The sequence below is a fragment of the Salvelinus fontinalis genome, chromosome 3 (assembly GCF_029448725.1).
Source record: "Salvelinus fontinalis isolate EN_2023a chromosome 3, ASM2944872v1, whole genome shotgun sequence".
NCBI classification, from domain to species: Eukaryota; Metazoa; Chordata; class Actinopteri; order Salmoniformes; family Salmonidae; genus Salvelinus; species Salvelinus fontinalis.
In genome coordinates this window covers 59,716,287-59,728,754 of record NC_074667.1, presented here as the reverse complement: position 1 = coordinate 59,728,754, position 12,468 = coordinate 59,716,287, and the positions used below count along the sequence as shown (strand labels likewise).

The following is a 12,468-nucleotide window of genomic DNA, read 5'->3' as shown; positions in this document are numbered from 1 at the left end:
CACCAGGCTGCAGTATAACAATAAACAACGGACAATATAGTGTTCAGCACCAGGCTGCAGTATAATAATAAACAGTGGACAATATAGTGTTCAGCACCAGGCTGCAGTATAATAATAAACAGTGGACAATATAGTGTTCAGCACCAGGCTGCAGTATAATAATAAACAGTGGACAATATAATGTTCAGCACCAGGCTGCAGTATAACAATAAACAGTGGACAATATAATGTTCAGCACCAGGCTGCAGTATAATAATAAACAGTGGACAATATAGTGTTCAGCACCAGGCTGCAGTATAACAATAAACAGTGGACAATATAGTGTTCAGCACCAGGCTGCAGTATAACAATAAACAGTGGACAATATAGTGTTCAGCACCAGGCTGCAGTATAATAATAAACAACGGACAATATAATGTTCAGCACCAGGCTGCAGTATAATAATAAACAGTGGACAATATAGTGTTCAGCACCAGGCTGCAGTATAACAATAAACAAAATAATGTTCAGCACCAGGCTGCAGTATAACAATAAACAGTGAAGAATATAGTGTTCAGCACCAGGCTGCAGTATAATAATAAACAGTGGACCATATAGTGTTCAGCACCAGGCTGCAGTATAACAATAAACAGTGGACCATATAGTGTTCAGCACCAGGCGGCAGTATAACAATAAACAGTGGACAATATAATGTTCAGCACCAGGCTGCAGTATAACAATAAACAGTGGACAATATAATGTTCAGCACCAGGCTGCAGTATAACAATAAACAATATAATGTTCAGCACCAGACTGCAGTATAACAATAAACAGTGGACAATATAGTGTTCAGCACCAGGCTGCAGTATAACAATAAACAGTGGACAATATAGTGTTCAGCACCAGGCTGCAGTATAACAATAAACAATATAATGTTCAGCACCAGGCTGCAGTATAATAATAAACAGTGGACAATATAGTGTTCAGCACCAGGCTGCAGTATAACAATAAACAGTGGACAATATAGTGTTCAGCACCAGGCTGCAGTATAACAATAAACAATATAATGTTCAGCACCAGGCTGCAGTATAATAATAAACAGTGGACAATATAGTGTTCAGCACCAGGCTGCAGTATAACAATAAACAGTGGACAATATAATGTTCAGCACCAGGCTGCAGTATAACAATAAACAGTGGACAATATAGTGTTCAGCACCAGGCTGCAGTATAACAATAAACAACGGACAATATAGTGTTCAGCACCAGGCTGCAGTATAATAATAAACAGTTGACAATATAGTGTTCAGCACCAGGCTGCAGTATAACAATAAACAGTGGACAATATAGTGTTCAGCACCAGGCTGCAGTATAACAATAAACAATATAATGTTCAGCACCAGGCTGCAGTATAATAATAAACAGTGGACAATATAGTGTTCAGCACCAGGCTGCAGTATAATAATAAACAGTGGACAATATAGTGTTCAGCACCAGGCTGCAGTATAACAATAAACAATATAATGTTCAGCACCAGGCTGCAGTATAATAATAAACAGTGGACAATATAATGTTCAGCACCAGGCTGCAGTATAATAATAAACAGTGGACAATATAATGTTCAGCACCAGGCTGCAGTATAATAATAAACAGTGGACAATATAATGTTCAGCACCAGGCTGCAGTATAATAATAAACAGTGGACAATATAATGTTCAGCACCAGGCTGCAGTATAACAATAAACAGTGGACAATATAGTGTTCAGCACCAGGCTGCAGTATAACAATAAACAGTGGACAATATAATGTTCAGCACCAGGCTGCAGTATAATAATAAACAGTGGACAATATAGTGTTCAGCACCAGGCTGCAGTATAATAATAAACAGTGGACAATATAATGTTCAGCACCAGGCTGCAGTATAACAATAAACAGTGGACAATATAGTGTTCAGCACCAGGCTGCAGTATAACAATAAACAGTGGACAATATAATGTTCAGCACCAGGCTGCAGTATAACAATAAACAATATAATGTTCAGCACCAGGCTGCAGTATAACAATACACAATATAGTGTTCAGCACCAGTACAATATAAGCAGTTCAGCACCAGGCTGCAGTATAACAATAAACAATATAATGTTCAGCACCAGGCTGCAGTATAATAATAAACAGTGGACAATATAGTGTCCAGCACCAGGCTGCAGTATAATAATAAACAATATAATGTTCAGCACCAGGCTGCAGTATAATAATAAACAATATAGTGTTCAGCACCAGGCTGCAGTATAATAATAAACAGTGGACAATATAGTGTTCAGCACCAGGCTGCAGTATAACAATAAACAGTGGACAATATAATGTTCAGCACCAGACTGCAGTATAATAATAAACAATATAATGTTCAGCACCAGGCTGCAGTATAACAATAAACAATATAATGTTCAGCACCAGGCTGCAGTATAACAATAAACAATATAGTGTTCAGCACCAGGCTGCAGTATAATAATAAACAGTGGACAATATAGTGTTCAGCACCAGGCTGCAGTATAACAATAAACAGTGGACAATATAGTGTTCAGCACCAGGCTGCAGTATAATAATAAACAGTGGACCATATAGTGTTCAGCACCAGGCTGCAGTATAACAATAAACAGTGGACAATATAATGTTCAGCACCAGGCTGCAGTATAACAATAAACAGTGGACAATATAATGTTCAGCACCAGGCTGCAGTATAACAATAAACAATATAATGTTCAGCACCAGACTGCAGTATAACAATAAACAATATAATGTTCAGCACCAGGCTGCAGTATAACAATAAACAGTGGACAATATAGTGTTCAGCACCAGGCTGCAGTATAACAATAAACAATATAGTGTTCAGCACCAGGCTGCAGTATAATAATAAACAGTGGACAATATAATGTTCAGCACCAGGCTGCAGTATAATAATAAACAGTGGACAATATAATGTTCAGCACCAGGCTGCAGTATAACAATAAACAGTGGACAATATAGTGTTCAGCACCAGGCTGCAGTATAACAATAAACAGTGGACAATATAATGTTCAGCACCAGGCTGCAGTATAACAATAAACAATATAATGTTCAGCACCAGGCTGCAGTATAACAATAAACAATATAGTGTTCAGCACCAGTACAATATAAGCAGTTCAGCACCAGGCTGCAGTATAACAATAAACAATATAATGTTCAGCACCAGGCTGCAGTATAACAATAAACAGTGGACAATATAGTGTTCAGCACCAGGCTGCAGTATAACAATAAACAGTGGACAATATAGTGTTCAGCACCAGGCTGCAGTATAACAATAAACAATATAATGTTCAGCACCAGGCTGCAGTATAACAATAAACAGTGGACAATATAGTGTTCAGCACCAGGCTGCAGTATAACAATAAACAGTGGACAATATAGTGTTCAGCACCAGGCTGCAGTATAACAATAAACAATATAATGTTCAGCACCAGGCTGCAGTATAACAATAAACAGTGGACAATATAGTGTTCAGCACCAGGCTGCAGTATAACAATAAACAGTGGACAATATAGTGTTCAGCACCAGGCTGCAGTATAACAATAAACAATATAATGTTCAGCACCAGGCTGCAGTATAACAATAAACAGTGGACAATATAGTGTTCAGCACCAGGCTGCAGTATAATAATAAACAATATAATGTTCAGCACCAGGCTGCAGTATAATAATAAACAATATAGTGTTCAGCACCAGGCTGCAGTATAATAATAAACAGTGGACAATATAATGTTCAGCACCAGGCTGCAGTATATCAATAAACAGTGGACAATATAGTGTTCAGCACCAGGCTGCAGTATAATAATAAACAGTGGACAATATAGTGTTCAGCACCAGGCTGCAGTATAATAATAAACAATATAATGTTCAGCACCAGGCTGCAGTATAATAATAAACAATATAGTGTTCAGCACCAGGCTGCAGTATAATAATAAACAGTGGACAATATAGTGTTCAGCACCAGGCTGCAGTATAATAATAAACAGTGGACAATATAGTGTTCAGCACCAGGCTGCAGTATAACAATAAACAGTGGACAATATAATGTTCAGCACCAGGCTGCAGTATAACAATAAACAGTGGACAATATAGTGTTCAGCACCAGGCTGCAGTATAATAATAAACAATATAATGTTCAGCACCAGGCTGCAGTATAATAATAAACAATATAGTGCTCAGCACCAGGCTGCAGTATAATAATAAACAATATAGTGTTCAGCACCAGGCTGCAGTATAACAATAAACAGTGGACAATATAGTGTTCAGCACCAGGCTGCAGTATAATAATAAACAGTGAACAATATAGTGTTCAGCACCAGGCTGCAGTATAACAATAAACAGTGGACAATATAATGTTCAGCACCAGGCTGCAGTATAACAATAAACAGTGGACAATATAGTGTTCAGCACCAGGCTGCAGTATAACAATAAACAGTGGACAATATAATGTTCAGCACCAGGCTGCAGTATAACAATAAACAGTGGACAATATAGTGTTCAGCACCAGGCTGCAGTATAACAATAAACAATATAATGTTCAGCACCAGGCTGCAGTATAACAATAAACAATATAGTGTTCAGCACCAGGCTGCAGTATAATAATAAACAATATAGTGTTCAGCACCAGGCTGCAGTATAATAATAAACAGTGGACAATATAGTGTTCAGCACCAGGCTGCAGTATAATAATAAACAATATAATGTTCAGCACCAGGCTGCAGTATAATAATAAACAATATAGTGCTCAGCACCAGGCTGCAGTATAATAATAAACAGTGGACAATATAGTGTTCAGCACCAGGCTGCAGTATAATAATAAACAGTGGAGAATATAATGAATGAACATTTGCTCTTTTCCACTCCTTTTCTTTTTCCAATTCTCTTTCTCCTTTTACCCCCTGCATCTCTGGCTTCTTTCTCTGTCCATCTCTCACTCACTCACCCGTCCCTTCTTTCCCTCCCCCATGTCCATTATCTCAGGGTATAATTCGGAGCCGGAACGTGGTGGTCCTGATGATTCCAGTTCCATGAATTCCCTGCGGATCTCCGTTCGAGGCCTTCCCGCCCTGGCCTTCATGGCCTGCGCTGCCGCCGACCCCCGCTTCCGCCTAAAATGGAGGGCCATCACCGTGGCAACGCTCCTCGCCCTCACCCTGCTGCTCTACCTGCACCAGACGACGGGGGTCGGAACTGGCGGCAATGACTTCTTCGGCGGCGTCTCCTCTGACCGCTTCCATCACCACGGTAACGGGGCGCAAAGCTGGTGGACGAACAATGACAAGGAAGTAAACAATAATGGTAACCGTCAACCGGTGGCTGCAGTGGGATCCAACGGCGGCGTCAACTGGAAGAATAAACACTACAACAACACATATCCTCTCAGCCCGCCGGAGAGGATTGCGTCTGGGAGCATCCGGTACCGTATTGGGGTGATCGCCGACTTGGACATGGCTTCAAGGAGCACCAAGGTATTTAAATCATGCTTAAAAACCCACATTTCTGCTTTATCCGTAATTAGACTGTTTATGTTCTTTTTTCTTTTCTTTTTCATTTATTGCATTTTATATAAAACATTTTTTTTATTTTTTATTATAAATCTCCCCAATTTCGTGGTATCCAATTGGTAGTTACAGTCTTGTCTCATCGCTGCAACTCCCGTACGGACTCGGGAGAGGCGAAGGCCGAGAGCCGTGTGCCCTCCGAAACACGACCCAGCCAAGCCGCACTGATTCTTGACACAATGCCCGCTTAACCCGGAAGCACCAATGTGTCGGAGGAAACACCTTACACCTGGCGACAGTGTCAGTGTGTACTGTGCCCGGCCGCCACAGGATTCGCTAGTGTGCGATGGGACAAGGACATCCCTGCCGGCCAAACCGTCCCCTAACCCGGACGACGCTGGGCCAATTGTGCACCGCCCCATGGGCCGGCTGCGACTGAGCCTGGACTCGAACCCAGGATCTCTATTGGCACAGCTAGCAGTGCGATGCAGAGCCTTAGACCACAGCCAGCGGTGTGATGCAGAGCCTTAGACCACAGCTAGCAGTGTGATGCAGAGCCTTAGACCACAGCTAGCAGTGCGATGCAGAGCCTTAGACCACAGCTAGCGATGTGATGCAGAGCCTTAGACCACAGCTAGCAGTGTGATGCAGAGCCTTAGACCACAGCTAGCAGTGTGATGCAGAGCCTTAGACCACAGCTAGCAGTGTGATGCAGAGCCTTAGACCACAGCTAGCGATGTGATGCAGAGCCTTAGACCACAGCTAGCAGTGCGATGCAGAGCCTTAGACCACAGCTAGCAGTGTGATGCAGAGCCTTAGACCACAGCTAGCAGTGCGATGCAGAGCCTTAGACCACAGCTAACAGTGTGATGCAGAGCCTTAGACCACAGCTAGCAGTGCGATGCAGAGCCTTAGACCACAGCTAGCAGTGTGATGCAGAGCCTTAGACCACAGCTAGCAGTGCGATGCAGAGCCTTAGACCACAGCTAGCAGTGCGATGCAGAGCCTTAGACCACAGCTAGCGGTGTGATGCAGAGCCTTAGACCACAGCTAGCAGTGCGATGCAGAGCCTTAGACCACAGCTAGCAGTGTGATGCAGAGCCTTAGACCACAGCTAGCAGTGTGATGCAGAGCCTTAGACCACAGCTAACAGTGTGATGCAGAGCCTTAGACCACAGCTAGCAGTGTGATGCAGAGCCTTAGACCACAGCTAGCAGTGTGATGCAGAGCCTTAGACCACAGCTAGCAGTGCGATGCAGAGCCTTAGACCACAGCTAGCGATGTGATGCAGAGCCTTAGACCACAGCTAGCAGTGCGATGCAGAGCCTTAGACCACAGCTAGCAGTGCGATGCAGAGCCTTAGACCACAGCTAGCAGTGTGATGCAGAGCCTTAGACCACAGCTAGCAGTGTGATGCAGAGCCTTAGACCACAGCTAGCAGTGTGATGCAGAGCCTTAGACCACAGCTAGCAGTGTGATGCAGAGCCTTAGACCACAGCTAGCAGTGCGATGCAGAGCCTTAGACCACAGCTAGCAGTGTGATGCAGAGCCTTAGACCACAGCTAGCAGTGTGATGCAGAGCCTTAGACCACAGCTAGCAGTGTGATGCAGAGCCTTAGACCACACCTAACAGTGTGATGCAGAGCCTTAGACCACAGCTAGCAGTGTGATGCAGAGCCTTAGACCACAGCTCCACTCGGGAGGCCCGTGTGTTTATGTTCTTTATTCATCAGTTTGCTTTATTTCTTTTAACTGTTTTACTCTGAAGCGTGTGGTGATTTTAAATGTACTCAAAAGAAAATGTGATTGGATTTGATGTTAATTCAACAAGCTTATTTTATTTTAAAGAGCAGACATGTTTAGCTACGTCAGTATTTCTTAATTTATCTTATGTTATTTTATCTTAAGAGAAATTGTTTATTCTACTCCTATGTCCTGTAGGGTCAGACGTGGTTTAGCGTCATGCGGAGGGGCCACCTGGTGGTGTCTGAGAGTGGGGACAGAGTGGAGGTGGAGTGGGACGCAGACAGCCTGACCCTGGAGAGCCACCTGGCTGAGAAGGGACGAGGTGGTTTTAATTACTGTGGTTCCATCTATAATGGCACTCTCTTCCCTATTTAGTGCACCACTCGGTAGTGCAGTATACAGCGAATAGGGTGCCATTTGGGACTCGAACCGTGTTGTACCATTTATTCAAATGGCTTCAAAGATTTTTTTTTATATATCAGCATTTGTCACAAACTGCTTTTAAAGCTGGGGCGACCCAACCAAATTCACATAGAAATGCGTGTTATAGATCTGTAGTTCTCATTGAAAGCAAGTCTAAGAAGTGGTAGGTCTGTCCTATGTGCGCTATTTCTGTGCTTCCTGTTCTTAAGTTTTAGGTTCTCTACACTACACCTGCGTTTTGTCACAACTATTAGAATTGTAGCAACCAGGAAATGGCTGAGCGATTTCTGCATAGTGCGTCTTTACAGTAACCCGGCCTAGACCCCAAAGACTAAGCAGAAGAGGAGAATGGTTTAAACCAGGGGTTCTCAAACCTCTCCTCAGGGACCCCCAAGTCGTTCCATGTGTTTGATCTATTCCAGAGCTAGCACACCTGATTCAACTTGTCAACTAATCATCAAACCGTCAACTAGGTGAATCAGGTGAGCTAGTTCTACAATGGAATTGTGAAACGTCCGAGGTTCCACGAGGAGAGCTTTGAAAGCCACTGGTTTAAACCACTGTGTTGTGTTCTCTGCCTGGCTGCCAGACCACTCTGATTCTGCTCTCTTGCCAACTCCTTATGTAAGGAGTGGCTAGAGGGCAGAGACGGACTGGCAGCCAGGCTAGTATCACATAACAGTAGTTGGAATGTGTTCTCCTTTCTTCTGTCATATGAGAAGTATAAATCTCTGTGACTCTGTGACTTATTCCACATTTTATTGTGTTACAGCCTGAATTCAACATAGCTTTAATATATGTTTTTCCTCTCACCCATCTACACACAATACCCCGTAATGACAAAGTGAAAACATTTATTGAAAATGAAATCCAGAAATATCTTATTTACATAAGTATTCACACCCTTGAGTCAAGACATGTTAGAATAATCTTTTGCAGCGATTACAGCTGTGAGTGTTTCTGGGAAAGTTTCTAAGAGCTGTGCACAGTCTTTGCCTTCTTAATTAAAAAAATATTCAAGCTCTGTCAAATTGGTTGTTGAGCATTGCTAGACAACCAAGTCTTGCCATCGATTTTTAAGTAGATTTAATTCAAAACTGTAACTCGGCCACTCAGGAACATTAACTGTCTTCTTGGTAAGCAACTCCAGTGTAGATTTGGCCTTGTGTTTTAGGTTATTGTCCTGCTGAAAGGTGAATTAATCTGCCAGTGTCTGTTGGAAAGCAGACTGAACCAGGTTGTCCTCTAGGATGTTGCCTGTGCTTAGCTCTATTCCGTTTCTGGTTTATCCTGAAAAAGAACTCTGTCCTAAACAATTACACGCATGCCCATAACATGATGCAGACACCACTATGCTTAAAAATATGGAGAGTGGTACTCAGTAATGTGTTGTATTGGATTTGCCCCAAACATAACACTTTGTATTCAGGACAAAAAGTTAATTGCTTTGCCACATTTTTAGCAGTATTACTTGTTTAGTGCGTTGTTGCAAACAGGATGCATGTTTTGGAATATTTTTTATTCTGTACAGCCTTCCTTCTTTCCACTCAGTCAATTAGGTTAGTAATGTGGATGTTGTTCAACAATGTTGTTGATCCATCCTCAGTTTTCTCCTATCACAGCCATTCAACTCTTTAACTGTTTTAAAGTCACCGTTGGCCTCATTGTGAAATCCGTGAGCGGTTTCCTTCCTCTCCTGAGTTAGGAAGGACACCTGTATCTTTGTAGTGACTGGGTGTATTGATACACCATCCAAAATGTAACTAATAACTTCACCATGCTCAAAGGGATATTCAATGTCTGCTTTTTATGTGTTCCCATCTACCAATAGGTGCCCTTCTTTGTAAGGCATTGGAAAACCTCCCAGGTCTTTGTGGTCGAATCTCTGTTTTAAATCCACTGCTCGACTGAGGGACCTTACAGATAATTGTATGTGTACAGAGGGGCGGCAGGTAGCCTAGTGGTTAGAGCGTTGGGCCAGTTGCTAGATCGAATCCCCCAGCTGACAAGGCAAAAATCTGTCGTTCTGCCCCTGAACACTGTTACTAGGCCGTCATTGTATATAAGAATTTGTTCTTAACTGACTTGCCTAGTTAAATAAAGGTTCAATAAATTAAAAAAAGGTGAGGTAGTCATTCAAAAATCATGTTAAAGACTATTATTGCACACAGAGTGAGTTCATGCAACTTATGTGACTTGTTAAGCACATTTGTATCTCTGAACTTAAGGCTTGCCATAACAAAGGGGTTGAATACTTATTGACTCAAGACATTTCAGCTTTTTATTAATTAGTAAAAATGTCTAAAAACATTCTTCCACTTTGACATTATGAGGTATTGTGTGTAGGCCAGTGACAAAACGATCTCAATTTAATACATTTTAAATTCAGGCTGTAACACAACAACATATGGAAAAAGTTAAGGAGTGTGAATACTTTCTGTACTTAATATTAATGAAGACTGCGCTGGGTGCATCATACTGACCGGCTGATCATCATACTGACCGACTGATCATCATACTGACCGACTGATCATCATACTGACCGACTGATCATCGTATTGACCGACTGATCATCGTACTGACCGACTGATCATCGTACTGACCGGCTGATCATCGTACTGACCGACTGATCATCGTATTGACCGAGTGATCATTGTATTGACTGACTGATCATTGTACCCCCAGGTATGGAGCTGTCGGAGCTAGTTGCGTTCAACGGTCACCTATACAGTGTGGACGACCGTACAGGAGTTGTCTACAGGATAGAGGGGAACCAGGCGGTACCCTGGGTGATACTGACTGATGGAGACGGGTCTGTCTCAAAAGGTCAGTGTGTGTGTGTGTGTGGGGGGCTCAAAACAGAGTGGCTGGCCCTGAAGGATGAGTGTCTGTACGTGGGGGGGTTCTGGGTAAAGAGTGGATCACCAGGACCATACTGTAATAACCTCTAACCCTTGACCTCTGTGTAGGGTTCAAGGCGGAGTGGCTGGCGGTGAAGGATGAGTGCCTCTACGTGGGGGGTCTGGGTAAAGAGTGGACGACCACTACCGGAGAGTTCATCAACGACAACCCCCAATGGATCAAGGTGGTGGGTTACCGCGGCGACGTGGAACACGAGAACTGGGTACCGCGTTACAACGCCCTGCGCAGCGCAGCCGGGATTCAACCGCCAGGTGAGGGAGGGGGGCGGAGTCTAATACACCTGTCTTTAATCCTCTTGGTTCCTGGGAGAATGTATGACACACCCTTTAATCTTTCTGTCACGCTAACTCTCTCTGTTCCTCTGAAGATGTCACTTTCTATTGTCTTTCTCCGAGGCGACCTGATGCACCAAGTCAGTTGTGTGGAAAAACACTCCCTCAATCATCTCACCATCTCTGTCAACTGGATTAATCTCACACTTTCTCTCTCATATATCTCCCCTTTCTCTCTTTCTCCCGTCCAGGTTACCTGATCCATGAGTCTGCGGCGTGGTCCGACCGCCTCCAGCGCTGGTTCTTCCTCCCCCGCCGCGCCAGCTCCGAACGCTACGATGAGATGGCCGACGAGCGCCGCGCCACCAACCTCCTCCTCTCCTGCCCCTCGGACTTCCGCGACATCACCGTGGGGCACGCTGGACCGCTCCACCCAACGCACGGTTTCTCCTCCTTCAAGTTCGTACCGGACACCGACGATCAGATCGTACTCGCGTTGAAGTCGGAGGAGGACGCGGGGAAGATAGCGACGTATATCCTGGCGTTTACGTTAGACGGGAGGATGTTACTGCCAGAGACGAAGATAGGAGACCTGAAGTATGAAGGACTGGAGTTTATTTAAAATGGAGGGATGGGGAGATTGGAGAGAGGGAGAATACAACAGGACAGGGTTGGTTGTTAGAACTTACAAACATCACCTACCTGTGAAGTAGTGTGATGAGGTAGGAGGACTCTGTTCCAGGAAGGTCCCAGTCATCACCAAGGTTGTCCAGAAAAATGACTAGTGTTGTAAGATTCTTCACATGGGCAACTTCCTGCCCCCAAAAGAGTCTGGGTTTAAACAGGCAGCCCAATTCTGAGGTTTTTACCAATCACATCAGATCTGACTGGTCAAAATAATTGGCTGCATATCTAAACGCAGCCTAAGGAGACCTATGGTTGAACAACGGACGTAAAAACTGACGCTCACAGGAACAAAAATACTAAAATTGACAGGGTTGTGTTCAGTAGGCACAAATCGGAAAGAAACGTTTTAAAACTGAGCATTAATTACCTGAAGTTGTCCAATAAGGCCAGTAATTTTGGGGGTGTTCTGTTAGAATGTTTGTGCCTTCTGAAGAGGACCCTTGTTTAAACTAACACTGACTCACAAATGCAAAACTTAGATGACGTTGGGTTGTCAACATATGTTGACCAGACTACTGAATAAGATGCATGATCTTCTTACACCAGCTGTTATCTTAATAACTTGTTTTCTCTTAAAACAGAACACCTCAGATTAAAATGTTCACATGTCATTCTGGTTCTTGATCAGAGTTGGTTGAATAATGAACAGCTTACCACAGAAAACATGTCATACAGATTCAAATTGGTCAAATCTTTATTGATCACAACATAAAACAGATACAGTACATTAGTTAGATCCTGGTTGATTTAAATGCAATCAATCACTTCAAGTTATCATTCCATTAATATGGGATTGTTCAGGGAAGTCATAATTTAAAACATACCATTAACTGATTGGAATTTACAAAGATACGTTCCACAAATACTCAATGTGGATC

The 12,468-nt window shown here is 43.1% G+C and overlaps 1 protein-coding gene across 1 annotated transcript; it reads left to right on the top strand.

Moving 5' to 3' along the window:
• The first annotated feature begins 5,057 nt into the window (after window positions 1-5,057).
• Window positions 5,058-11,537, top strand: LOC129851236 (soluble calcium-activated nucleotidase 1-like). The gene is made up of 5 exons (XM_055917645.1): window positions 5,058-5,507; window positions 7,482-7,608; window positions 10,395-10,535; window positions 10,679-10,882; window positions 11,155-11,537. The coding sequence occupies exons 1-5, from the start codon at window positions 5,067-5,069 to the stop codon at window positions 11,523-11,525; spliced, it is 1,284 nt and encodes a 427-aa protein (XP_055773620.1). The 5' UTR covers window positions 5,058-5,066; the 3' UTR covers window positions 11,526-11,537.
• Window positions 11,538-12,468: the final 931 nt, after the last annotated feature.